General features: G+C 36.8%; 1 protein-coding gene and 1 long non-coding RNA gene across 3 annotated transcripts; both read left to right on the top strand.

The window, feature by feature from the left end:
* The first annotated feature begins 4796 nt into the window (after positions 1-4796).
* Positions 4797-15308, top strand: LOC125266179 (mucin-7-like). Its single transcript, XM_048186632.1, has 17 exons — positions 4797-4951; positions 8324-8390; positions 8501-8581; positions 8821-8922; positions 9022-9078; positions 9181-9252; positions 9378-9464; positions 9782-9853; positions 10009-10452; positions 10790-10867; positions 11019-11129; positions 11664-11693; positions 11792-11836; positions 12122-12294; positions 12393-12457; positions 12877-12977; positions 13444-15308. Exons 2-17 carry the CDS (start codon positions 8327-8329, stop codon positions 13554-13556), a joined length of 1695 nt encoding a protein of 564 aa, XP_048042589.1. The 5' UTR covers positions 4797-4951; positions 8324-8326; the 3' UTR covers positions 13557-15308.
* Positions 15309-17051: 1743 nt separating this feature from the next.
* Positions 17052-18902, top strand: LOC125267446. 2 transcript variants are annotated; one of them, XR_007184674.1, is made up of 3 exons: positions 17052-17396; positions 18033-18078; positions 18242-18902. It is a non-coding gene; the product is annotated as an uncharacterized LOC125267446 (long non-coding RNA). The 2 variants fall into 2 exon arrangements; XR_007184673.1 differs by having other exon boundaries at positions 17055-17417.
* Positions 18903-25486: the final 6584 nt, after the last annotated feature.

The following is a 25486-nucleotide window of genomic DNA, read 5'->3' as shown; positions in this document are numbered from 1 at the left end:
CATGTAAACACTTGATCAGATTAAAAACTGAAATTTGAAAGTGTAAAGCATGTGTAACCATTGTTGTTGAATGAATGCAGTGTAATAAATGACGGTTGTCATAAAATTTCAAAATGCTTCTGTTTAGTTTTGAGCATTTTTACTGCTTGATAAATATAAACAGCATGGCACATAGCTTCATGTTCTCTGCGTCTCCTAATCAGGACCTGGAATGATAAATATAAAGTCTGCTTTTTGAAACAGAAAAGAAACAATGACAGGATGATGGTTAATATGCACCAACAGCGGGAAAGTCTGTAATTTTGGACAGATAGTGCATTTTAAAATATTAAATCCGATTTCTAAATAAATGTACACATCACCTATATTCAGATTCATCAATCACAATGATTTCTGAATTAAATAAAAAGTGTAAATGTATCAAATAGTAAAATTGCTGACCCCTCAAATTCAGAATTATTAACATCTCCTTGTCTCTGTGAGTAATTGAATTGTGAAATTCAACCCTGTGAATTACCTGTTTGTCCTCCTGAGCCTTTTAAAGGGTTAGTTCACCCAAAAATGAAAATTCTGTCATTTATTACTCACCCTCATGCCGTTTCAGACCCGTAAGACATTAATCTTCAAAACACAAATTAAGATATTTTAGTTGAAATCCGATGGCTCAGTGAGGCCTCCATAGGGAGCAATGGACACTTCCTCTCTCAAGATCCATAAAGGTACTAAAAACATATTTAAATCAGTTCATGTGAGTACAGTGGTTCAATATTAATATTATAAAGCGACAAGAATATTTTTGGAGCGCCAAAAAAACAAAACAAAATAACGACTTATTTAGTGATGGCCAATTTCAAAACACTGCTTCATGAAGCATCGGAGCACAAATGAATCAGTGTGTCGAATCATGATTCAGATCGCGTGTCAAACTGTCAACGGCTGAAATCACGTGACTTTGGCGCTCCGTACAGCAGATTCGACACACTGATTCATCTGTGCTCCGATGCTTCCTGAAGCATTGTTTTGAAATCGGCCATTGTCAAGTTATCTAGGGATTCTTCTCTGCCACAATGTTTACCCTAACTTGACAAAGGCTTCAACCAACTCTTGAGTGCGCATGGAATAACTCAAAACATCCTTTATCATCGAAGCAATTTATTTTCAGTAACAACTTGATCCTCATTTGCTTTTCTTCACAGGTTAATTCAGATGTTTAACTCAGATGCTTAGTCAGATGTTTAGCTTAATAACCAGTAGCGTCTCAAAGTTGATGAACACATTGTGGCTTTGGTCTTTGACCAAACTCAGCATGTGGTTTCTTCCAAACTCAGTGGCTATATCCATGCATGCTTTAACAACACTTATCCTTTGGTTTTATAACCAGTATTAGCACCAACTTGGGTAAAAGAAGCGCATTCACTGCCAGCAGAGATCCTCTGCACACTGATAATCAAACAGGCACACCTGGTTCTATGTGACATGTGGAGATCCAATGGCCAATCAGCTTCCTTGTTCCTTCCAGGTTGCACTACGTGTCCACAACCAATAGTATTCATTCATTTTGATCTCACATCAAACCTCATCTCATCCGATAGATTTCCAGTCTTTATTTAACAATAATGAATACAATTTTTTCCCTTAGAATTTCAAGTTTAACTTAACAGCCATCACTAAATAATTCGTTATTTAGTTTTTTTGGTGCTCCAAAAATATTCTTGTCACTTTATAATATTAATATTGAACCACTGTACTCACATGAACCGATTTAAATATGTTTTTAGTACATTAATGGATCTTGAGAGAGGAAATGTCCATTGCTCCCTATGGAGGCCTCACTGAGCCATCGGATTTCAACTAAAATATCTTAAATTGTGTTCTGAAGATTAACAAAGGTCTTACGGGTGTGGAACGACATGAGGGTAAGTAATAAATGACAGAATTTTCATTTTTGGGAGAACTAACCCTTTAACGAGAAGGCTGCTTTTATGGCTGGATGCTGATTGACACATCTTTTGACCATGTTCTCACATCCAGGACAACAAAATGATCAAGCAGACCTGAAACAAATTACCATGATTGAAATCACTTTAAATCCATTTAGTCTTACCTAAGTGATATTGGAAAAGTGAGGCATAGTTGTTCACCCAGTATACGCTGCTTCTCCTGGAACATGGTCTGCATGATGAATGATCTCTTGATCCTGGACCCGTGCAGTCCACCTGGAGATTATCTGAATGATATGTGGTTGTATATAAAGGGCAATTAATGACTGAACGTTACATACATACCGATAGCAGCACCATTAGTCCAGGACCTTATAAATATCTACTGGTACTGAACAAGTCAGAAACTAATTTAATACCCACCCCTGCTTATAATCATTGTTGTCTTGTTGTTGCTGCACAGGCTGTCTCTCCTCCAGCTGCTGAAAATAAAAAGTATGTTAGATTTCTTAGAATGAATAGACTCACACATAACGTTCACATTAAACCAGTAAGTGGCGACAAACGAGAATATTTTGTTATAAACAACTCTAAATCATTGATTTGGCTGCTTCACTGGCTGTCATTACAAAGAATTTAAGTAAACAAATCGTGAAGTAATTAACCGTGTCTGATTTTATTGAATTTTTAATATGGTTCATATGAGCTTCAAGGAGGCCAGGCAGGGTCTAAAATTAAAAAACACTTTACTACAGTTGCCGTTTAACGAATATAAGTGATTTTGCCGTTTAGAGCATTAAACAGTGAAGGTTACACTTAAAATAACTAAAATAAGAATATAAAACTGCGTCTCAGATAATTTTAACATTAACGCTAAGTTACCTCAGACCGCCTCATGGGGACAGCGCTCGTGCGCACATTAACCAAACGTAATTTATTTATGAAATACATTTAGAAAACCAAAAACACTGCACTAACATTACTCATCACAAGTGATATTTAGTGTCACATGGGCAAAAACGATGAATAAAAGCAGTACCTTAAGGGCTTACCTTTTACTCCGTGTCCGTCTGCTGGAAGTCGACCGTTACAGAACAAAATGATGCGCATGCGCAGTACTCAAGATTCTCCGAAAGTCCGTTAGACTTGCTCATTTAAAATTTCGAATTTGTCTCGCGCGTGCCCCATCCAATAAATCTCCTTCATTCACAAACACAACATATAATATATAAACATGTCCATAACTTTTGGCGCTCTAACGGTTAAACAGAACGGCATGCATCTTGCGGAAGAACATTGTAGCCGGAGCTACTTCTCTGTTTATGTCTATGACGAATCACGCAGGTATTTGTGCTACTCCGCAGCGGTTCCTACCAGACTGGTCTAAAATAGTCCGAATATAAACACTTATCTAGGTGTACCATAATGATTCAGGGTACAACAAAAACACGGTTTGGAAAATGTATTCATGTTGTACATTCCCATTGTATAATTTTTGTACATTTTGAACACAAAAAGTTACATATCTGGAAAGTTATCAGGAGACCAATGGACCACGTCGCTACAACGTTCTCCGTGGGATTAACCAGCGACGTCTTTTGAGGACGTGCCCGCGACGTTTCTGGAACGTTAGCCAAGATTCTAAAAAATGGAACATTACCACGACGTCCTCACAACGTTGTCATAAAGTAATGTCACGCTGACCAAATGACGACTAACTGACGACGTCGTCACAACGTAGCCTACTGTGTTTGCTGGGAAGTCTCTGTCTTCAAGTCCAAATCAAGTCTCGAGTGAAGTCTCGGGTATTTGTCATTTATTTTTTGCGACTTAAGTGTGACTCGAGTTTCTATCTCTGCAAGCAGGTACCCAGCAAACATTGGTCCGACGGCGACGTCGTGTCCCCGGCCAAAAATAGTCGCGGTAGGACGGCATATATCGGTAAAAATATGTAAAACAGAACATTTCCTAAAAATGCATTCAGATATGTTTGTATGTCTATAGTTCAAGGGGGTTGCATGTATAATTGTTACTTTGACTTTTAGCTGCGTGTAGTTCAATATATACCCTGTTGTAAATCGGTTGTGAGATGACGTCACTAGGTGACGTCTTTTACACGTGCATTACACGTCCATCATGACCCTCTGTGAAATCCTTGTTCAATGTGCAAAAGCTGTGATTACACCTTGGTTAATACTGCAATAACTAATTAAAGTGCACCAAGTAGTTTTTAAGAGGGTTTTAAGAGGTTGTGAATAGACGTCCACTGACGTCGTTTACACGTCTAGTCACGGTTGTGAAAACACGTCCACTGACGTCGTTTACACGTCTCGTCAAGCAAGACTAGCAGGGGGAAAAAAGAATTTTCTTTATGAAATACATGATTTGTAGGCTATACAAAGTAAATATATTTAATTTATCTTGTTTAAATAACTGATTTTTAGTCATTATTTCAATCTGTTTTATGTTGGTCTATTCGTTGAACATGGAATGTATGCATATACATGTAAAACAGATATATATCCGATCACCATAATTGCAAAAACTGTGCTGCAAAAAACATGCATTAACAAAAGATAGTAACAAATCTGGGGATATTCCAAAAACAAAGAAAAGAAACTGATGGGAGTTAATAGTATATCTGTGAAGACACTTTTAGTTTATGGGGTAATGCAATCAAGAGTATATGGAGAAGTGTTTAAGTATTTAAAAAAGACAAGATGAAAAGAGTTTGAAGATTTGAATTATGTATTTATGTATACAATATCAGGATTTATTTATTCATTCATTCATTCATTCATTCATTCTTAGTTAAACCATGTACGTTTCACACTCCAGACCAGTAGGTGGCGGACATGCACCTTTTGCATGCAACTCGAGAGAAGAAGATTATCTCGCGCGATATTGATCAAGTTTTCACACAGAAGTTCAACTTCAGATCATACAACCACGAGAGGAGCACGAGGGAGTTGTGTCAGTATATATTTGTTCGATATACAATCTACTGTTGGGTAAGCACATTTTGTATTATTTGATTAACGTGCATTACGTGTTTGACACGAAGGAACCGAGAGAAATGATGCCCACATGGTCAACAGAAAATCACAGAGTATGGCTAAAATTAGCTAATGTTAAGGATTAGTTCACTTTTAAATACACTTTTCCTGATAAATTTAGAAATGAAGGTTTTTGAGGAAAACATTCCAGGATTTTTCTCCTTTATAGTGAACTTCAGTGGGTACCAAACAGCTGAAGTTCAAAATTAGTTTCAGTACAGCTTCAAATTGTTCGACACGATCCCAGATGAGTAATAAGGGTCTAATCTAGCGAATAGACCGGTCATTTTCGAAAAAAATACAACAGTTTATGCTTTATAAACAAAATATCGCCTTACGTACTTTCCGTTTCCGCATTCTTCATAACGCTTACGCTGAATGTTCTACGCCTTCCCTATTCTACTTACGGAAAAAAAAACTAAACTTGCGCCGCGTTCGTTCCGTAAGTAGAATAGGGAAGGCGTAGGACATTCAGCGTAAGCGTTATGAAGAATGCGGAAGCGGAAAGTACGTTCAAGGCGATATTTTGTTTATAAATCATAAACGGTTGTATTTTTTTATCGAAAATGACCGGTCGATTCGCTAGATAAGACCCTTATTTCTCATCTGGGATCGTGTAGAACAATTTGAAGCTGCAGTGAAACTAATTTTGAACTTCAGCTGTTTGGTACCTGTTTGGTACCCACTGAAGTTCACTATAAGGAGAAAAATCCTGGAATGTTTTCCTCAAAACCCTTCATTTCTTTTCGACTGACCAAAGAAAGACATGAACATCTTGGATGATATGGGGGTGAGTAAATTTATCAGGAAAAGTGTATTTAAAAGTGTATTAATCCTTTAGTAGGCTAAAAATTATTTTGAATTTATACATGGTACACCACAGTATAAAGTATATTTAATAATACAGTCAAAGTTATTAATGTAAATTATTAATGTAGCCTTTTGAGAGTTTCTTTCAGAAAGTACATTATCTGAAAGAGATTGAAATGTTTAACGTTAGCTGGATTCGAACATGTATGTTTTCAGTAACTGCTTTAAAATATTTTGTAATTTTAGAATTGCTAATCATGTCCTCTGAGTACCAAAAGATGTGGAGACGACGAAGGGCAAGGGTTGATGCCTTAGTGGAACATGATAGCAGCTCTGAATCCGAGGGGCCAGTGGAGCCAGCCTTGGCCGGGGAGGGCAGTCCACTCGCGGAGGGATCAACATATAATGAATTACATTCTATGGAGTGCAGTAGTTCTTCCATCAGCACAGAAGCAGTGTCCATTAGGGGTGATACTGATGAAGAACACAATTATGACACAGATTCTACTGAGACAGAGTCTGAGCAGTTGGATGAGACTTCACATTCAACTGATGAAACACCTTCCCTCCACGTAGACTTGGCTAGTTGGGCTACTGCTACAAACCAGACCCACAAGGCACTAAATGAGCTTCTTTGTGTGCTCAGACGCCATGGCCATAGACTTCCCAAGGATGCTAGAAGCCTTCTTGATACTCCACAAGGAGTGCCAGTTCATAATAAATGCAATGGACAGTATATTTATTATGGTATTGACCGTTACCTTCTTGAACACATTTCAAAAGAGACACTGCAAGGGCAAGTTGAACTGTGCTTCAATGTGGATGGCGTGCCATTGTTTAAATCAAGTCAAATGTGTTTCTGGCCCATTCTTGGTCAAATTCCGAACTGTCAGCCATTTATTGTAGCTCTGTATTATGGGTCCAGCAAGCCTGACCCTGTTGAGGAGTTTTTACAAGATTTCTTAGAGGAGTTGCAACAGCTCATCCAAAATGGAGTTTCATTCCAGAATGTGGTTCACACAGTTACAGTGAAGGCGATCATCTGTGATGCACAAGCCAGGTCATTTCTAAAATGTATAAAAAGTCACAATAGTCTGCATGGATGTGAGCGATGTGTTGCAGTAGCACAAATGATCGAAAGGAGGGTAGTTTACTTGATGAAGGGTACTTTTGAAGGAAGAACAGATGAGGTATTCAACCGAGCTGGATACCCTGACCATCAAAAACAAATATCACCTCTTGTTAGAGCTGGTATTTTGTGTGTGAAACAGTTCCCCCTTGACTACATGCACCTAGTATGTCTTGGAGCCATGAAAAGGCTGCTGACATACTTGTGGCGTGGGCCAGTTATCTGTCGACTGAGTAAGGCTCAGAGAGAGCAGGTACAAATGAACATTAGTAAGTTGAAACAAGCTTTGCCTGCAGAGTTTTCAAGGCAGCCAAGAAGCATGGAAGACTTGGACAGGTGGAAAGCTACTGAGCTACGTCAATTCATGCTCTACACAGGACCAGTAATCTTGAAGGATGTGCTTCCTAATGACCAGTACCACCACTTTCTTTGTCTGAGTGTTGGCATGAGCATTCTTTTGGATGAATCAGATGAGAAGAGAGAGTCCTATCTAGGATATGCACACAACATTCTGGAGCATTTTGTGGATAGCTCTGTGGATTTTTATGGACCCACCTTTCCAACATACAACATTCATTCCATCAAACACTTGTCAGATGATGCTGCAAACTTCCACAGCTCTTTGAACGAAATATCATGTTTTCCGTTTGAGAACCACTTACAGGTTATCAAAAAAATGGTGAGAAGTGGCAAACAACCGCTAGTGCAAGTCACAAAAAGACTTGCTGAAAGACAATGTACAGAAAAACATGCCAGACGATCCCAAAGTACAACAAAGCTAACCGCAAAGATGCCTGACAACTGTGTGTTCCTTATGGATAATGCAGTGGGATTTATTCAAGAGAAACGAAGCGATGGAACACTAAGGATGGATGTGTTGAGGGAAACTGACTGTGACAGTCTCTTTGAAAAGCCATGTGACTCAAAGCTCTTTAACATTATGTTTGTCAGCAGTGACTTTACAATGCCAAAGCGAATACTGACAAATAGAGAAAGCATCTACAAAAAGGCTGTGTGTCTTCCTTACAAACAGGGTTATGCTATATTGCCTCTGTTGCACAAACCAGAATGACTAGACTTGGTAATAATTATTTATTTATTTTTAATAATATTTTAACTGTTTCTTCCGTAAGATTTGGAAAGGCACCTAACACCACTAATTAGCGAAAACATTAAATGCACCTGATGGTTCTAATCTTTTGGTTAACGGTGGTCAGCATGATCTGACTTGGGTGTAATTAATACAACAATTAACATTCTTTTGTGTATATACAATTACTAGCATGATTGATGCAAATATATGTCCAATTGCTTTTCCAATGTTGGAATAAATGTACGGAATTTAGTGTCCTGAAAGTTAAACTCTGTCCTGTTGTTTTATCTTTTAGGTAATGGACAATCGTGGCAAAGCAAAAAGAACTCGAAAGAGGAAAATCTTCAATGACTTTGTTAATGGTACGTTATTATTTGGTGCTTCAAAATGGCATTAGATCATCATTTGTTAATGCAGTCTTTCATATGTGAACCTAAAACTTTCACACAAATTTATTTGTTTTTAAATTTAGACTTGGACCTTGAAAACGACAGTGACATGACTGACATTGAGTTAACCCAGCTTAGTCAAAGTCTTCTGCCAGCAAAAAAACGTGAGTTGCCGATTTTTATGTTATTGTGTGTCTTTAGCCTTATCATAAATATTCCCTTTGTAGAATTTTTAATTATAGCCCTTGAAAATGGAACTTTCGGAGGAAATATTTATTTGCCATGGAATTACAATGATTTTATTGCCTAGTTATTGCACATGTAAAATGTTTAAATACTGTTTTGTATTAAAAGTTCAGCATAATTGTTTGATTGATTTACTTTGCTTTTGTTTTGTACAAAGGAAAAACAGAGTCTAATCCAAATAAAAACAAACAAGCTGTTAAAAGGACTGTGTCCTATCCAGATCCTCCTCCAAAATACAAACATCCAAAACCCATGCCAGGTAAATGCCTCAATTTGAAAATACACGTAAACAAATTGAAGTTGTTATTTGGGGGGTTAATATCATTAATTACAATTTCATTTCATATCCATTTGAAAGGTCAACACAAACCAAATAAAGATGTTGCAAATTCTACAAACAATAAAAAAAAAGAAGGTATGGTAAACTGTAGAAATGAATTATGTATAGATATGCCTTAAACAGTCTACAGTTTTTTTTAATGTTCTAATTTTTCATATCTCCTCGTTTGTGCTAAAGATCAACTTTTGTGTCCAACACACTTGGATGAGACGTGCCCGACCCCTGTCTTTGTCTACCCTACGTTAAGTTGTATGTTTGTGACTGCTTTGCTTAATACTACAAAAAGAATCATGCTTTCAATAATGACTTTTATATATTTTGATATGAAACTCAAAAATGTATATAAATTATTTTGGTGTGTTTTGTTCACACAGGTGATAGCACACTTCATGACAATAAACATCAGTATCAAGATGGTGTTATTGATCTATACCCTAGAATAATCAATGACACCATGAGACGTAAGTGCTACTGATGCTGTCTGTTATTATTTGGGTGCATCCCTGAGTGCATTCCCACACTATACAAACACATTGCTTGGCTAAAAAATGCGTCACTTTTGCCTTTAATATGTCATTCTCATTTAGAGGTAAAAATGTATTCCATGAGTCCAGGTTTTGCCTGAATATCAACATAATATTCAAAAACATTGATTTAAAAAGTGATTTATTTTAATATTTTAGACAACTACGAACTTTTTTTAAAATAAATTACATTGTGCATGTGTATGTTTATTGTACTTAATGAAATTACATGCAAGGTATAATTTGTCTTGCAGGGTCACATAATGAACAGCCATCTTCCAGAAATCAGGAAACGTTCTACAGGCCACCGTGGACAACTGAAAGAGGCATAGTATTGTTTTCTTGTTTAATGTCATACACCTAAAGATGATTTTTTTTTGGTAATCGTACAGTTATGCTGTTATTGATTCATTAATGTGTCCTTTCTGACCCTAAATGACTTATCATTTTTCACACCTTTTTGTTTTTAATGTTTATGTAGTATTGTCTACAGTCCCAAATTCTGGATTGACGCCCCAGTCAGTCCCAGAGGGCACCGCAGTCCCAGAGACACCCCAGTCCCAGACACCCAGTCCCAGAGGGCACCGCAGTCCCAGAGGACACCGCAGTCCCAGAGGGCACCGCAGTCCCAGAGGGCACCCAGAGGGCACCGCAGTCCCAGAGGACACCCCAGTCCCAGAGGACACCCCAGTCCCAGAGTCCCAGACACCCCAGTCCCAGAGGGCACCCCAGTCCCAGAGGGCACCGCAGTCCCAGAGGGCACCGCAGTCCCAGAGGGCACCGCAGTACCAGTGGACACCCCAGTCCCAGAGGGCACCCCAGTCCCAGTCCCAGAGGGCACCCCAGTCCCAGTCCCAGAGGGCACCCCAGTCCCAGTCCCAGAGGGCACCCCAGTCCCAGTCCCAGTCCCAGAGGGCATCCCACTGTATGTGAGAACGTTACACATCTTATTCTAAATGGATTCTACCTTACTGATAACACAGCTTAGCGTATAAACATACATTTCTCTGAATCACTAAATTCTCTGAAGTTAATAGTTACAAATACAGAGCTTATAATATCTGTCATTGTTCAACAAGAATTACCTAAAAGTACAGCCAGATGATTTCATAACTAATGTGGTATTATACAGTGAAGTGATTTACTGTTAATATTTACACTTTCATAAAATTAACTGTTTTAATGATAATAATAAAAAAAAAACTTTTGTAAAGTTTATTGTACTAAATGAAGTTACATTTAATGTTCAATTTGTCTCTCAGGTTCACATAACGAACAGCCATCTGCCAGACGGAGAATTTATGATTCGTTCTCCAGGCCATCTGGGGCAACCGAAAGAGGCATAGTATTGTTTTCTTGTTTAATTTCATCCACATAAAGAGGATTTTTAATTAATCGTACACTTACAGTGTTCAACAATTAATGTGACATTTTTTACCTTAAATAAATTTGTATTATTTTTCACACCTTTTGTTTGTAATGTGTATTCAGTATTGTCTCCTGTCCCAAATTCTTCACGGGCGCCCCAGTCCCAGAGGACACCCCAATCCCAGAGGACACCCCAGTCCCAGAGGACACCCCAGTCCCAGAGGGCACCCCAGTGTACGTGAGAACTTTAGTCATCTTATTTTTAACCCAGTCCACCTTAGTGACAACACAGCTCAATATACACTACCAGTCAAAAGTTTTGAAACTGTACTAATTGGTTGTTTTTGAAATAAGTCTATTATGCTCATTAAGGCTGCATTTAAAAATAAATAAATAAATAATAATAAAACTATAATATTGTGAATATTTTCTTTATGTCAATAACTATTTTTTATTTTTAAAATAGTATAATGTCATTTATTCCTGTGATCAAAGTTGCAAAAGCTTTATATTTCAGATAAATGCTGTTCTCTTGAACTCTATACTCATCAAATAATCCTGATAAAATTGTACACAACTGTTTTCAACACTTATAGTGATAATACATGTTTCTTGAACATTAATTCGGAATATCAGAATGATTTGTGAAGGATCTTGTGACTCTTATTACTGTAGTAATTATGATAAATTCAGCTTTGAATCACATCTTCTACACAGTGGTCCGGAAAAAATAATAACAGCAATTCTTAATGTTTTGCCTCTTGACAGCTGCATCGAGGAGTGAGCACAGACCTGACGGTATGTTAGCTCCAGCCATGGGGTTGTCCTATCCACAATTGAGTTAACATTTTACAATGTTTTATTTATTTTCTTTTTTTTCTTTTTTTTTTCAATAGGTGGTACCAGACCCTCAAAGAGTGCCTACCCCATGTCAACCACAAGTAAGAAATATTATATGTGGTGGTTTTAAAACAATGGCCAGTTTAAACCAAGTATTGAATGACAATAAGTGTTTTTGCTCACTGTAAATTCAGTCTTGCACTTCTGTTTTCACTACCTTATTTTTACCGGAAATCAGCAGGAAAACAAAACTGGGAAAAAGTGTCCAAAAAATTTGTAAAATGTTATGCTCTGCATGAACTCAAATTGTGACTGCAAGTGTCATAATGAAGAATTTTTAATTATTCAGGTGTCCAGTTGTTATATTACTCTAATTTTTCTTTCAGAATTTCAAAGGAAGGTCTTTTCAATGTTGTTCGATTTGAAAGATCAACTTAAGCAAATAGTTGGCATTCTGGACCCTGGCAGGTCTACAACATCTCTAAAGAAGATGGATTCAGAGAGTGACCTAAAACTCTTTGAAGAATCCATCAAAGATGTTGATGTCAAGTTGATCTGTGTAAGTTTTGACATAAAGAATATGTATATATGTATTTGTATGTGTATATAGTTCCATGTATCTTTCTTGAGCATTATTTCAATTGTTTTCACATTTAGGTCCAGCAACTGTCCAGAGTTGGTGGATATTCTGTTCGCGACTGTGTGAACAAAGTTATGAACAGGTATGTATTTCCCTCGAATTGTGTAGTCCCATATAATATTTCCGAAAAATATATCTTGATTACCACCATAATTAACCCAGCCATTTATATTACTTCAAGTCAGGATTTAATCTGTCACACATCACTTGTTCAGAAGGTTTTAATATGTCTGTACTGGCTCAGACAGTCAGCCTAGACTGAAAACAAGAAATCAAAACATAATTTCAGTGTAAGCAATATATGATATTCATTACTTGTCACCAAAACCTATGGATGAGGATATAGTTCATAGCACTTGTTACATGATAGATGAGTAGTTGTGAAAGTGTATGTTTTAACATTGCATGCAATTGCTACACTGCATCTTACTGTTAATTGTGATTTATTGACCATTTTTGGTTATTTTTCTAAGGTGAAGTAATCTTAAATTTCTTTCACAGAATGATGACAAATGCTCTCATGTCCAAATTTAATATGAGGGGTGGTGGCCAGCTTGGGAAAAAGCCATTTAAAGCCACACCTTTATATGACATTATTCAAGGTAAGTTGGGGAATGCGTCAATATAAAAAAAAAGCATTGTTCATTGTAAATTGATGAGAATTTTATTGGTATGCTTTATCTATTCAGGGGACATCACAGCTCACCTCTCTTTATCAGAAATGTTCATGTTCACTTTCTCACAGTTACATACCAAGTTAAGGGTCTTTCTCAAGGGCACCACAGTGGTATTGAAGATGGAGAGGGGACAAAAGCTGTTTTCCACCAACTAATCTAACACCCATTTAAAGCAGAATATGTTTTATACAATAAAATAAAATGTAATCCATGTTGATTAGCATTTTTTTGATGTTTCATTCATGATTAATTCATCTTGTTCCAAGTTTTTTTTTTTTTTTTTTTTATGTTAGCTGTACACCATAAAGATATTTTGAAAATAAGTGCATGTCATTTAACTCAAATTTTTCATTTTAATTATTTTAAAAATAAATATATTCTCTCCCCTTAGATGCTGTGAAGAGGTGGAGCCCAAACACAACAGACTCTGAAATAGATGCAGCAATGGGGGAACACCTCAAGCACGCTCCAGGAAGAGCTGGGGGTGGAGGATATAAACAATGAGCCAAACCACTGTAATGTGTTTGAGGGATAGTTCACCCAAAAATGAAAATGTTCATTTTCTCAACCTCATGTTTCAAACCTGTATAACTTTCTAATTTCGTTTGATCACAAAGATATTTGGAAGAATGTAACTAAGCAGATCTCGCCGCCTTAACTATCATAATATATTTTTTTTCTATAATGGTAGTTAATGGGTTGTGAGATCTGCTTGGTTACAAACATTCTTCCAAATATATTTGTGATCAACAGAACATAGAAAGGTATAGAGGTTTGAAACATGAGGGTGAGTAAATGACAGAATTTTCATTTTTGGGAGAACTATCCCTTTATATGATTCAGGATTTTGTACTTGTTTTAATTTGGTTAACAGAAACCGTTCCAAAAAATTAATTGTGTTAAATCAGAACATGCTTCTTTTTTGCTTATGTCTACAAATAATGTGTTATTTGTGATGACCTTTTGTCAAGTTAAACCTCAAGACATAATTAATTGCCTTTCACGATGTTACACAATGGGTGTGTGATTATTTTATAATAAGGCTTATATATACACTTAAAATATGCAGCAACACATTTGCACGTCCAGAAGACGACACATTTAGACGTCCAGAAGACGACACATTTAGACGTCCAGAAGAGGACACATTTACACGTCCAGAAGACGACACACTTAGACGTCCAGAAGACGACACATTTAGACGTCCAGAAGACGACGCATTTACACGTCCAGAAGACGACGCATTTAGACGTCTATGGACGTGCAGAAAAGACGTGCAGTTCACTTCCAGAAGACGTCAAAGACGTCGGTTCAACTTTCATTTTGGAACTATTTTTCAACCATGACGGGACGTGTCGGACGGACGTCTTTTCAACGGTCAATAGACGTCCGAATGTTTGCTGGGTAGTTCTCTTTCTCCCAGAAGAAAAAAATCAGTGCCATCGTTCTATCAGCTGGCTAATGTGTACTGACGTGCCCGGACACCAGACCAACTGATGAGCTCTTGCCCTGCATTTAACAATCCCTTGCTTGCCCTCGTGAAGAATCTTCAGCATCTCTTGCCTCATAGAACTGAGTATGACAATCCTTTGTCAAAATGAGACAAAATGAAATTCTCTCGCTCCTGCCAGTATGGCCACAGCTCTTTTGACAGGTAACTTTTCTTTGGCCACCCTGATAAATAGTACAGATTTTTGGATTTTCTCATAGATTAAGTCAACTTTTTGTTCACCAATTATTTGTTTCAGCCTTGTTTCTGTAGCTGGCAAGCTGGCAACAGAATCAACAAACACCTTCGGATCTGCATCATGCTCTATTTTCTTCTTCAGAGAGTGTGTGCTTAACAGGTGCTTTTTGACAGTACAGCTGCTTTCATCAGCTGCTTTCCGGGAACATGGATTATATCATTATCAAAATGCATCAGTCTTAGATGAAATCTTAAGACCTAAGGAGGGAGTTGGTCTAATGCTACGGTACTCATCAAAGAGACTAAAGGCTTGTGATATGTTTCAAGTGTGAACTTTGGAAGACCAGCAGATAGCCATGCTTTTGCATGCCCACATAGGCACGTCCTGATATTGCTGAGTTAGATGCGTTCCTGGGTCAACATGTTTTGTTGAACCTGGAACAACGTTCTAGTCTGAAAATTTAGTCTTAACCCTATTCCTACCCCTAAACCTAACCCTACCCATAAGTTATCCCAAAAATCAGAGGGAAATGATAGATGAATAAAACTGATGTAGAAGCACCAATTCATGATTTTAAGCCTAAACTTGACATAATCTGTAAACTTGTCCCTCAAATCTAATTGGTTGATTTGAATGTTGTTCCAGGATCAACAAAAATGTTGACCCAGGAACATGTTGAACTCAGCAATATCAGGTTATGCCCCACGCAGATGCTAAAGCTTCTTTCTCAATCTGGGCATAGTGTTTTTCTGCTTCTGAAAACCCTCAGTAAATGTACACCACTGGCTTCCATAGTCCATTCTCTGGTTGTTTTTGGGTCAGCACTCCTTCTAACCCAAACAATGAATCATCTGCTGACAGTCTAGTCTCATGTGTGAGTATTGGGCTAACACTGGCTTTGAACTGAGCTACCTCTTCAGTTTCTGAAAGGCCTCTTTCTGTGGTGTATTCCAACACCATTCATTGCCTACAGATTTTTTAGGGCATGTGTATGAAGTGAGTTGTGGCATAACTTTGGCCAGGTAGATTGTTATACCTATGACCCTCCTTAGATCTGCAGCTAGGCTGAGGCATGTCTAGTATAGCCCTCAATTTGCTGGATCAGGTGGAATTTGATCTGAAGTATAACTGTGTCCCACAGACATTATCTTGACCTTGGCAAAAACACATTTCTCATTCAGTATTAATCCTTTCACTTCAAGTCTGCAGTCATGATGCAGCTGTCGTCCTTGATGCGAATTTCCCTGACACAATATCCCACAGCTAATGCAGTGTAAGCTGATGAAGCAACCGAACGGCAGAATATGTTGAAATGATCCAAAATAACAATGCGGAAGTATATCTCACACTTTAAACAAACAAAACCGATTGGATGTAATAAGGCAGAAGTTCTGCCTTTTTACTTTGGGTCCTGTACTACAACAAGTAGCAAAGTCTCCAAGAATGACGCTCAGTTTCTGCAGAACGGAAACATGCTACACACGCCTTGTGCGATCTCCTTCCTGTAGTCTCTATATCGTAACATAATGTAACTTGTGTTCGTAAGCTTTAAACAAATTCAGTGCTGTTTGGTCAGCATTAATACAATTCAGTTCTGCAGAACATCTCATTTGTGTAGAGGAAACAGTAAAAAATAAAGAAATAAAGAATGCTGGTACACTGTTAAAAATAAATGTAAATTTACAGGTAATGGTCTGTATTTTTTTACAGATTTTTCCCGTTTTGTCATTATACACTGAAATGCATGTTGTTTTACAGATATTTGCTGTAATTTAATTTTCCACTATTAAATTTACAGGGAATTGCATGTATTTTAGAATTACATTAAATTTCTGTTTTTTAAAAGAAATGTTCTGTATTTTTACAGAAAAATGTGTAAATTTACACAAAATGTTGATTAATATTTTATATTAAGATTTTTTCTGTAAAAATAGAAAAATGGGAACAAATGTAGAACTACAGAAATCAACAGCCATTCAACATGTTTTTTCCTCTTCCATTTAAGATAATGTGTTGGTGAAAGTTAGTTTTTTAAGGTTCAATTATAGTATTGGTACATAAGGTGTGTAGGCCTTCTATATATAATGCATTGTTTATTTTACTAATATTTTAACCTCAACTTGCACATATGCTTATTTTGAAACCGCTGATTGGCCTTGACTTATTCTCCTCTAAATTTCCTGAACACATCTATTATTGATATGTACATTTTATATTTTTCCAAATCGAGCTGCAAATGCGTAGCTTTGTTTGTGTGTGTGTGTGTGTGTGTGTGTGTGTGTGTGTGTGTGTGTGTGTGTGCGCGTGTGCGTGTGCGCGCGTGCGCGTGCGCGCGTGCGCGACGCAGATTCAAATTTGCCGCCGATTACTTTTCCGTTAGTCCCGCCCACAACAGTTCCCGGTCGGAGCCGTACAATGATGGAAGGGCGAGCGTCGCGGGTAATTTGAATTTATTTCAGGGCAGGCTATGCTTTTGGGTCGTGAGATTAACAGTAGTGTAAAGCAATCGTAAAGAGCAGTCGTCGTGGGCAGGAGAATTCATTTGAACACATCCGTCTGTCCATTCTTCGGAACAGTGTGAGGAAAAACGAAAAACTAACACGTCCTTTCAGCTAGAAGACCACAGCGGACATCATACCAACCGATCACTGGCTGAGTTGAGAGTTAAATTCTACATGTGTGTGATATTTTATATCGTGTGGCTACACATTTATATTGTTTATAGTTTTGAAAAAGCTAATGTTAGTATTTCTGAACTGTGTTCAGACACATAACGTAAGGTAACTGCCGTTGAAAGCAAAACTGCAGCAGGTATCTTTCAATTTTCCATCTGTTTTAAACCAAGATAAAGTCCATTCAAGTGTTTATATCTTCGTTTAGATGTGATAGTACCGCCATTTTTTCAATCTCTTTTGATACACTGAACGATTAATGTGGCTAACTGCCACTCTGCAGCCTGTACAACTCATACTATAGGTCCAAGTTATACGTTACATGAAAGCAGATGAGAGTACAATATGAACAACATTATAAATTAAATATTCTGAGCGCATCTGCTTGCAAACACGAGTAGTATGCATATATTAGTGTTATAATAAATACTAATAATAGAAAAAAATATTACATGACCTGAGTAAATTGTCAATACTGAATCATAAGATACATTGGATAGTTGGATATACAAATTCCAGATCAAAGAAGGTTGAGGATTTGCACTGTCTCAGGAAAACATATGCTGGCATGTTTGAATTAATGTAATAGCCAACTAATTTTTATTTCTTTATGATTTCAGGTCATGTGGAAAGACTGTGGAGATCTACAGCAGCATTGCAGTCCAGGTGTGGAAAGTGTACTATTCTTATACAACAAATTCTTTGTTTACATCTTTTCATGCTGCTGTTCTGTACAGTATTTTTTGTTGTAATTGTAACTAGAATCATTCAGAAACATGGCTTTTCCTATCACTGCTATCCTGACACACATCTCTACTTTTCATTCCAGCCAGATGATCAACCAGTAGCTGCTCGCATCTCAGCCTGCTTGATGGAAATTTCCGACTTTCACCTGGATGACCTTTACCTTCAACTCCACCTTGCCAAGACAGAAGTTCTCGTGGTTTCAGCCACCCATCCTTTGTGTTATAATCAATCAGTTAAACTTCACAGAACACAGTGCTAGAACTGCCTGATCTTGAAGATTTGCCCAGTACAACATTGGGAAGACCAGGCCATTCCTATCGGAAAATGCTACACAACAGAACAACAACTGGCTCTGCAAGCCTGTACCTATACGCCCTCTAGAAGCTTGCGCTCTGAAAGTGAACAGCATCTTGTGGTGCCATCCCAAAGGGGCACAAACTCACTTTAACTGACCTTTACCTGGACTGTCCCATGCTGGTGGAATAACCTGACTAACTCAAACCATTTTCAAGAGACTGCTAAAGATGCATTTTTTGTGTGTGAACAATTGTCCTGATGATACTTTCTGATTAACTGAAAAAAATAATTTCTATGCATACTGTGCTAGACTAACTGGAAATTGTCATTGTACTTATTGTTGCATCCATTCCCAGGTGAAAAAAAAAGTAAATTTCTATAATCTACTTAAAGTGCTCTATTTTCGTGCACTAATTTTGTACTTAAAGTCCCTGTAAAGTCATTTTAAAGTATGTGTTCTGAGTTTTTCACTCTGCAGAAAAATGTGTTATTAACCACCCAGCCAAATTTGAATTATTAAAAAAATCTGCAAATAAATTAAATAAGTTATCAAAATCTCGAAAAAATAGGCAGCGCTCTCTGCTCTCAAACGCTGGGGGCGTGTCCTCTGGCGGCGCTGAAACCACGCCGGTGGGACGGTAGGAAGGCCGAGGCGCGAGGGGGGCCGAGGTCTGTTCAGTCACAATTACCAAAAACAGCAGATTATCTGTGAATCCCAGCTGTCTGATAAAAGTTTGTAAAATTATCTGGTGTAGAACGATCACTTTAGAATCTTTAATATCGTCGTTTTAGACAATTTAAATAAGGAGACAGAGCATATTGTATATTATAACAGCCATGTAAATGTGCAAAGGGCTGTATAACCGTAATGACACTCGAGATTGAGCGAGTGAACCGCTGTAGAGTTAGAGGCGGCGCCACGCTCGGTGCGTCATCGACAGTTATATAGTGTTAGGGGAGGGGCTATGCTCGGGGGTCCAAGTGCGTCATCAGACCCCCGTTTTAGCTCCGCCCATAAAATCCTGAACAGAGACTTGGTGAAAAACTGTTTAACGCTCTAACTTCACAATTAAGCATTACACAATTCAGTCTTTGTAGTGTGTTTCAGCAATACATTTGTAACATTTATAAAGTGTTTAGAAAGAATTCTCAGAATTGACTTTACAGGGACTTTAATATACTAAAAATGTATCTTTAGTACTTCTTAAGATAATCTTGAGAACATCTAAGTGTACTCAACTGTGCTATTTTGAGACAGCATGAAATATGAACTAAACTGTGCTTTTAATATACTATCTCTGTATTTAAAAAATATATTTAATTACCACTTGTAGTACACTATGGATTCAAATGAACTATGTAAGTACTATGTACTATGTAAGTGGTATCTAAATATATTTTTTAAATACAGAGATAGTATATTAAAAGCACATTTTAGTTCATATTTCATTGTGTCTCAAAATAGCACAGTTGAGTACACTTAGATGTTCTTAAGATTATCTTAAGAAGTACTAAAGATAAATTTTTAGTATATTAAGTACAAAATTAGTGCACTAAAATAGAGCACTTTAAGTATATTATAGAAATGTACTTTTTTTCACCTGGGTTGTACTCCTTGTAGTCACTTTGGATAAAATGTAATCATATGTATAAAATAACAGCAATAGTATAAAAGTATACAGAAATTGTCTTTTAATGTAGATGTTCTATATACTAAGCTTGAATTTCCTATAATTTAAGTAACTTGACATACAATGTCTTATGTACAATGACTAATACCGTACATGTGCATGTTCCTTTGATTAAATGTATTTGGTACTATATTTTGTTAATTTAACACAAATTGGTTTTTAATTTTATGCATTTCTAAGTAATTAATTTATAGATTGATTGTAGTTGTGAGTGGTTCTGTAAAAATAAAGATTAATACTGTAAAATGCAAACATTTGTTTTTGAATTTATGTGCTAAGTGCATTTTTATAAATAATTTCTTAGTTATTGTACATGGAAAATCTATATTTTAAAAGTAAATAACTGTAGATGGACAGAGCAGCTTGATAAAATAACCTTAATAAAAACCTTCAATTTGCAGAGATTAACCTGAAAGTTAGTAATTTTCTATGTAATCTGACATAATTTATCCGTTTTTTCATGGTTTAATAAATTATTATCAACAGTAATATACTGTAATTTAATGAATTTTGACTGTAAAGTCTGTTCTGTATTTTTACAGTTTTTGTATGTAATTTTGTGAAATGGTTATTTGCTGTAATTTAACGGAATCCGTCTGGAAACTCTGCTGCCAGACTTTTTACCGTTTTTTTACAAGATTTTTTTTTTACAGTGTACATGTAGTTACATCACATATTGAAATAAACAAAAAGATGAAAAGCATTTAAATCTCTGCATTATTTCAAAACACAAGGCATATTTTAGGGTCTTTACACACCAAAATATAATCTACAACACACTACCCGACTACACTGGAAGTGTTCTGGGGCTGAAGAGACTGCAAAAAGTAAATGGTTAAAGGTGTACTGGCCAAATGGTGTGATAGAAGTGAGAAGGGAACTTTCCTCTGTCAAGGGAATTTGCCAAAACCCTGATGTGGCCTCAAACTTTAGTCCCTGCCAACATGGCTAGCGTATGGTCGGCTGCTGGTATGTACGATGTGGCTCTCACCACCACCTATTCACCACTTTTCCTTTCACAGGTCTACATTACATTCTGACACCATGTTATGTTAAAGGGAAGCACGAAACTGAACAAGGGGAGCAGCATAACAACATACTTTCTATCTATTTATCATACATCTAGTCTGGGTAACACCCTAACTTTACCAATTATTTCCTTTACAGAACAGAGACCACAGAGACAGAACACAAATAATGGTGAGTTATGTAGCGTTACCATGGGCAATGGTTATTATTCAGAAATAATCTAAAAGTTGTTGTTTTGGTAGAACAGCACTCTAACAAACTAACAGCTCATAATATCCATAGCTAATTCAGAAAAAGTGGCATTTGCTGTAGAGATTGAAGTCAGCGTGAGTGTGAAGTCTGGGCGAGTGTTAAATACACACATAACTATTGACCTTTTAATATGCTCTGCTGCTGCAATTAAATTTATCTTATGGTTCATGGCAATCTATTTAATAATTTTCATGTATCTAATCAACAGATGTGAGTCAAGCCTTCAGGTTATACACAATATTTTCCTTTATCTACATACCTAAAAAATTGACTTTTTAAGGGGAGACACTACAGGCAAAAACAGTTTTTTCAGACACCTGTCAATTTTGAGGTGTTGTGTTTTTTTCAGATTGGTGGAAAGAAAATATCCAAAATACACTTTTAAATGTATATTTTATAGCACTTTGTCTATTTGTGTCTATAGATTTCAATTACAGCAAATATCTTTAAAGGCTGTTTTCTCAAAATAAGTTTTTTATCCTGCTCTGAGTCAGAAATCTCCACTTCAGCAGAAATTATATACACCAAGCTTTACAGTTTTATTCCTATCTATATTCTAAAGGTTTTTTACTGAGGGATTTGTTGATATATAATTTGCCTGAATTTATACTACATTTTATTCCTAAAAAAATGGTGAAAATTATTTGTTTTCTGGCTGTTGATAGTATTTTCTGAATTATGGAGTGATAAAAAGAGATAGCCAAAATTCCCTCTGTAAAAACCTTTGAATTTAATGTCAAAAAACTTAAACGAGAATTTTGAACCTGAGACCATCCAATATTCAGATTTTTGTTCTAGAAACCTATGCAAATTAGTGCATATTTAACTAGATAATGCCTCATTTGCATATTTAAACATAAGATTTTAGAAAACTTGTAACTAGAAATAACTAATAACTAACTCTATAACTAGAACTAAGAGCGATGGAAGAAGCTCCTACACAGTAGCAACCACTGTCACAAGCAGCGTCACTGCGGAGTCGTGAACACGGATTGACAACAGACCCGGAAGAGAAGACAATGCTGAATAAAGTCATAGTTTTTGTTATTTTTGGACCAAAATGTATTTTTGATGCTTCAACAAATTCTAACTAACCCACTGATGTCACATGGACTACTTTGATGATGTTTTTATTACCTTTCTGGACATGGACAGTCTACCGTACATACATTTTCAGTGGAGGGACAGAAAGCTGTCGGACTAAATCTAAAATATCTTAAACTGTGTTCCAAAGATGAACGGAGGTCTTACGGTTTGGAACGACATGAGGGTGAGTCATTAATGACATAATTTTCATTTTTGGGTGAACTAACCCTTTAAATGCTGCTTGTGTGATGAGGTGATGATCATCAGGTGCGGGTGATTGCTGAGCGTGAGCAGAAGGAGGGATGATGGGAAATGGAGTCTGGGGAAGATGAGAGAGATGGTGACCGTGACAGTAAAAACAGAGTTTCAGTATGTTACTGATCTAAAATACTGTATAAAAATATACATTTGTTCAACTTCTTCAACCCAGTTCAATGCAGATGCCAGATACATGATGTCATGAGCAAAAACAGCCATTTTTAAGGTTAGGGTAGGACATTAAAATGGGATATAATTGCTCCACAAGGGTGAAGACAATAAGCACAGAATGGTTTTTAGTAGGATTTTTAGGTGTTTTGACATTTGTACTGGTTGTTTTAAGAGTTTTAAGTGTTGTGAATTAAGAGTGGGACTAAGATATTAGATTTAAATCTCTCACATCTGGCAAGCTAGAGTGTGTGTTCTAACAACTAGGCCAAAGGCCTGCCAGAAATGTTTTGATTCAACAGTCCTAAAACGTGCTATGTGACACACTGCACACTGTAAATTAATTCAACAATAACACTGGGATTCCTACATGTTTATTCAATCAGTTATAGGTTCAGACACCAGGAAAATGCAACAGGGTTGTGAGCACACAGGCTTTTGAAAAACTTTTAGGGGAATGAATATGTTAAATAGCTCAGTAATGATGTACAAAGGTTTGGCAGTGTGATGTAGAATGGTACAGTAATTCACACAGTGCAACAAAATGCAATAGAAAAAAATGCAAGTGTAATTTTTGGTGGTGTTGTATCACCATTGTGCAGGGGTCTGTAACAGGGGTGCTGTCAATTATTTGTTTGTCAGTTTAATGTTGATTTAGTTCAGTTTAATAACAGTGTTGATGTTTCTTAGATTGGGATTCATAACAGTGATGCTCTATCCCTGTTTTTCTAAACTCCGACAGACATATAAAGCAATTAAACAGAACAATTGCAGAATTGCAGAACAATGGAAACACAAAAGATCATTTTGAAATATAGTCTCTAAGACCAAATGCAGATGCTACCACTTTAGGTTGACTTAGAACTATTTCAGCTATAAAAGAGGTCTGATAATTGGAATGCTAACACGTGATTTTAAAAATGCAACAAATGGCAAGAACATAATTCCAAAGAAACTAGGTGCATTTAGTCAGTGCAGGTGCATCAGTATTGAATGCATTGGCACACAATATATGCTTTTTAGTGAAGCAGTGGTCTTTCTGGAAAAGCTATGGTGTCCAAACACACACTGGTGACCAGCCATCCTTAATGTCTCTTTTCAGACTTTTGTCATTCCCGTTTGTGTGAAAATCTGCATTTGTGTGCATTCAACATTCAGGACATTCAGCTGCTCCAAAATCCAGAATTCCCTGTAGCCCTAGTTTAACATCACCATTTCACATCAGCACAGTGTACATTGGTGAATGACCGACAGTGTTTCTTCTCAATGACGTTCAATAAATTAATTATGCCTTGTTCTAGAGAGTGTAAATATCAAATCCTGTGGAGATGGCCTTTAGAACATTTTAAAATATAATAAGCCAGTTAATCTGTTTTGTCACACAGGGTTACTCATAATAGGATTTCCAGAAATTTGACGGTACTTGCCAATATCATGTTCAAAAATTGATGAACATCATATTGAGTCAAGTAAGTTTGATTGTATTTTTCATTATTTATTTATTTAGTTAATTATAGTAGGTATATCGAATGCAGGATGAATCAGGTAGTATCAGCCTATCTGAAGGACATATTATCCATGTACACAAGATTACTGATCTCCACCACCCTAGTTTGCTGGCAGGCAGAATGATGTTCTCATTTCATGCAACTGTTACTGAACTGCGTTTAATTCATCTTATACCACCTGCCTGAAAGGGGCTTCCAAGCACTTTGATTCCCAATTTAATCCCTGTCTGTCTCACGAGGAACTAGAAAATGAATAACTTATGATACACACAACTGTTCAATGCACAGTGTATTTTCTATATAAAGAACATTAATGCACTTAAACATCTTATCATGCACTCCCACAAATATAGAACATCAGTGGACATATGCCTCAATACAAAAGACTGGCACTAGTAGAATTCAAAGCACTGTTGGGAAAACTCACTATCAGTTGTCAGTCATGTGTTGATGCATATCCTATTGAACATAGCAAAAAGATAATACATTTCTGTACACATTATGGGTATAGAATCCTCTATAGAGGTATCCTTTGAAGGTAGAACAGTTATCCTACTGTACACTCAAAGAACTTCTGTATGCATTTGTCATTCAAACCTTTGCTTTTATGATGGGGTTACTAGATGAATCCTTACTTTCTCTGACAAAAGGAATGCCTAAAGGTTCTCCACGTTTCGGCTCCCCACAGGGTTCTGAAAAACCTCAGTGGTGCCTCAAGTATCTTTTCATGTGTGCATTGTTCATAGCTGCATTTTTTGCATAATTTTGTAACACTGTGTCAAACCATATCAAACAATCAGCAGCCTCAGATGGAGCACCATACACAAATTAATAATTTATTGTAGAAAAAAATTAACATGCTTGCAATTTCCTATTGTTCAGCTTTTCACAAAACATGAAGTCCAGCACGGTTACATGAAGGTTTTTAAATCTCCAGTCGTGGCTTCATTTCACACTCATTAAATTGTTACTCTAACCTCTTTGAGATGCATGACCATACACACCACTTTATCAGAAAAGATTAGCTGACTCTTTGCA

This window comes from Megalobrama amblycephala, linkage group LG4 (genome assembly GCF_018812025.1).
Source record: "Megalobrama amblycephala isolate DHTTF-2021 linkage group LG4, ASM1881202v1, whole genome shotgun sequence".
Classification (NCBI taxonomy): domain Eukaryota; kingdom Metazoa; phylum Chordata; class Actinopteri; order Cypriniformes; family Xenocyprididae; genus Megalobrama; species Megalobrama amblycephala.
Note: the sequence above shows the minus strand (reverse complement) of the source record. Positions and strands in the feature narration are given on the sequence as shown.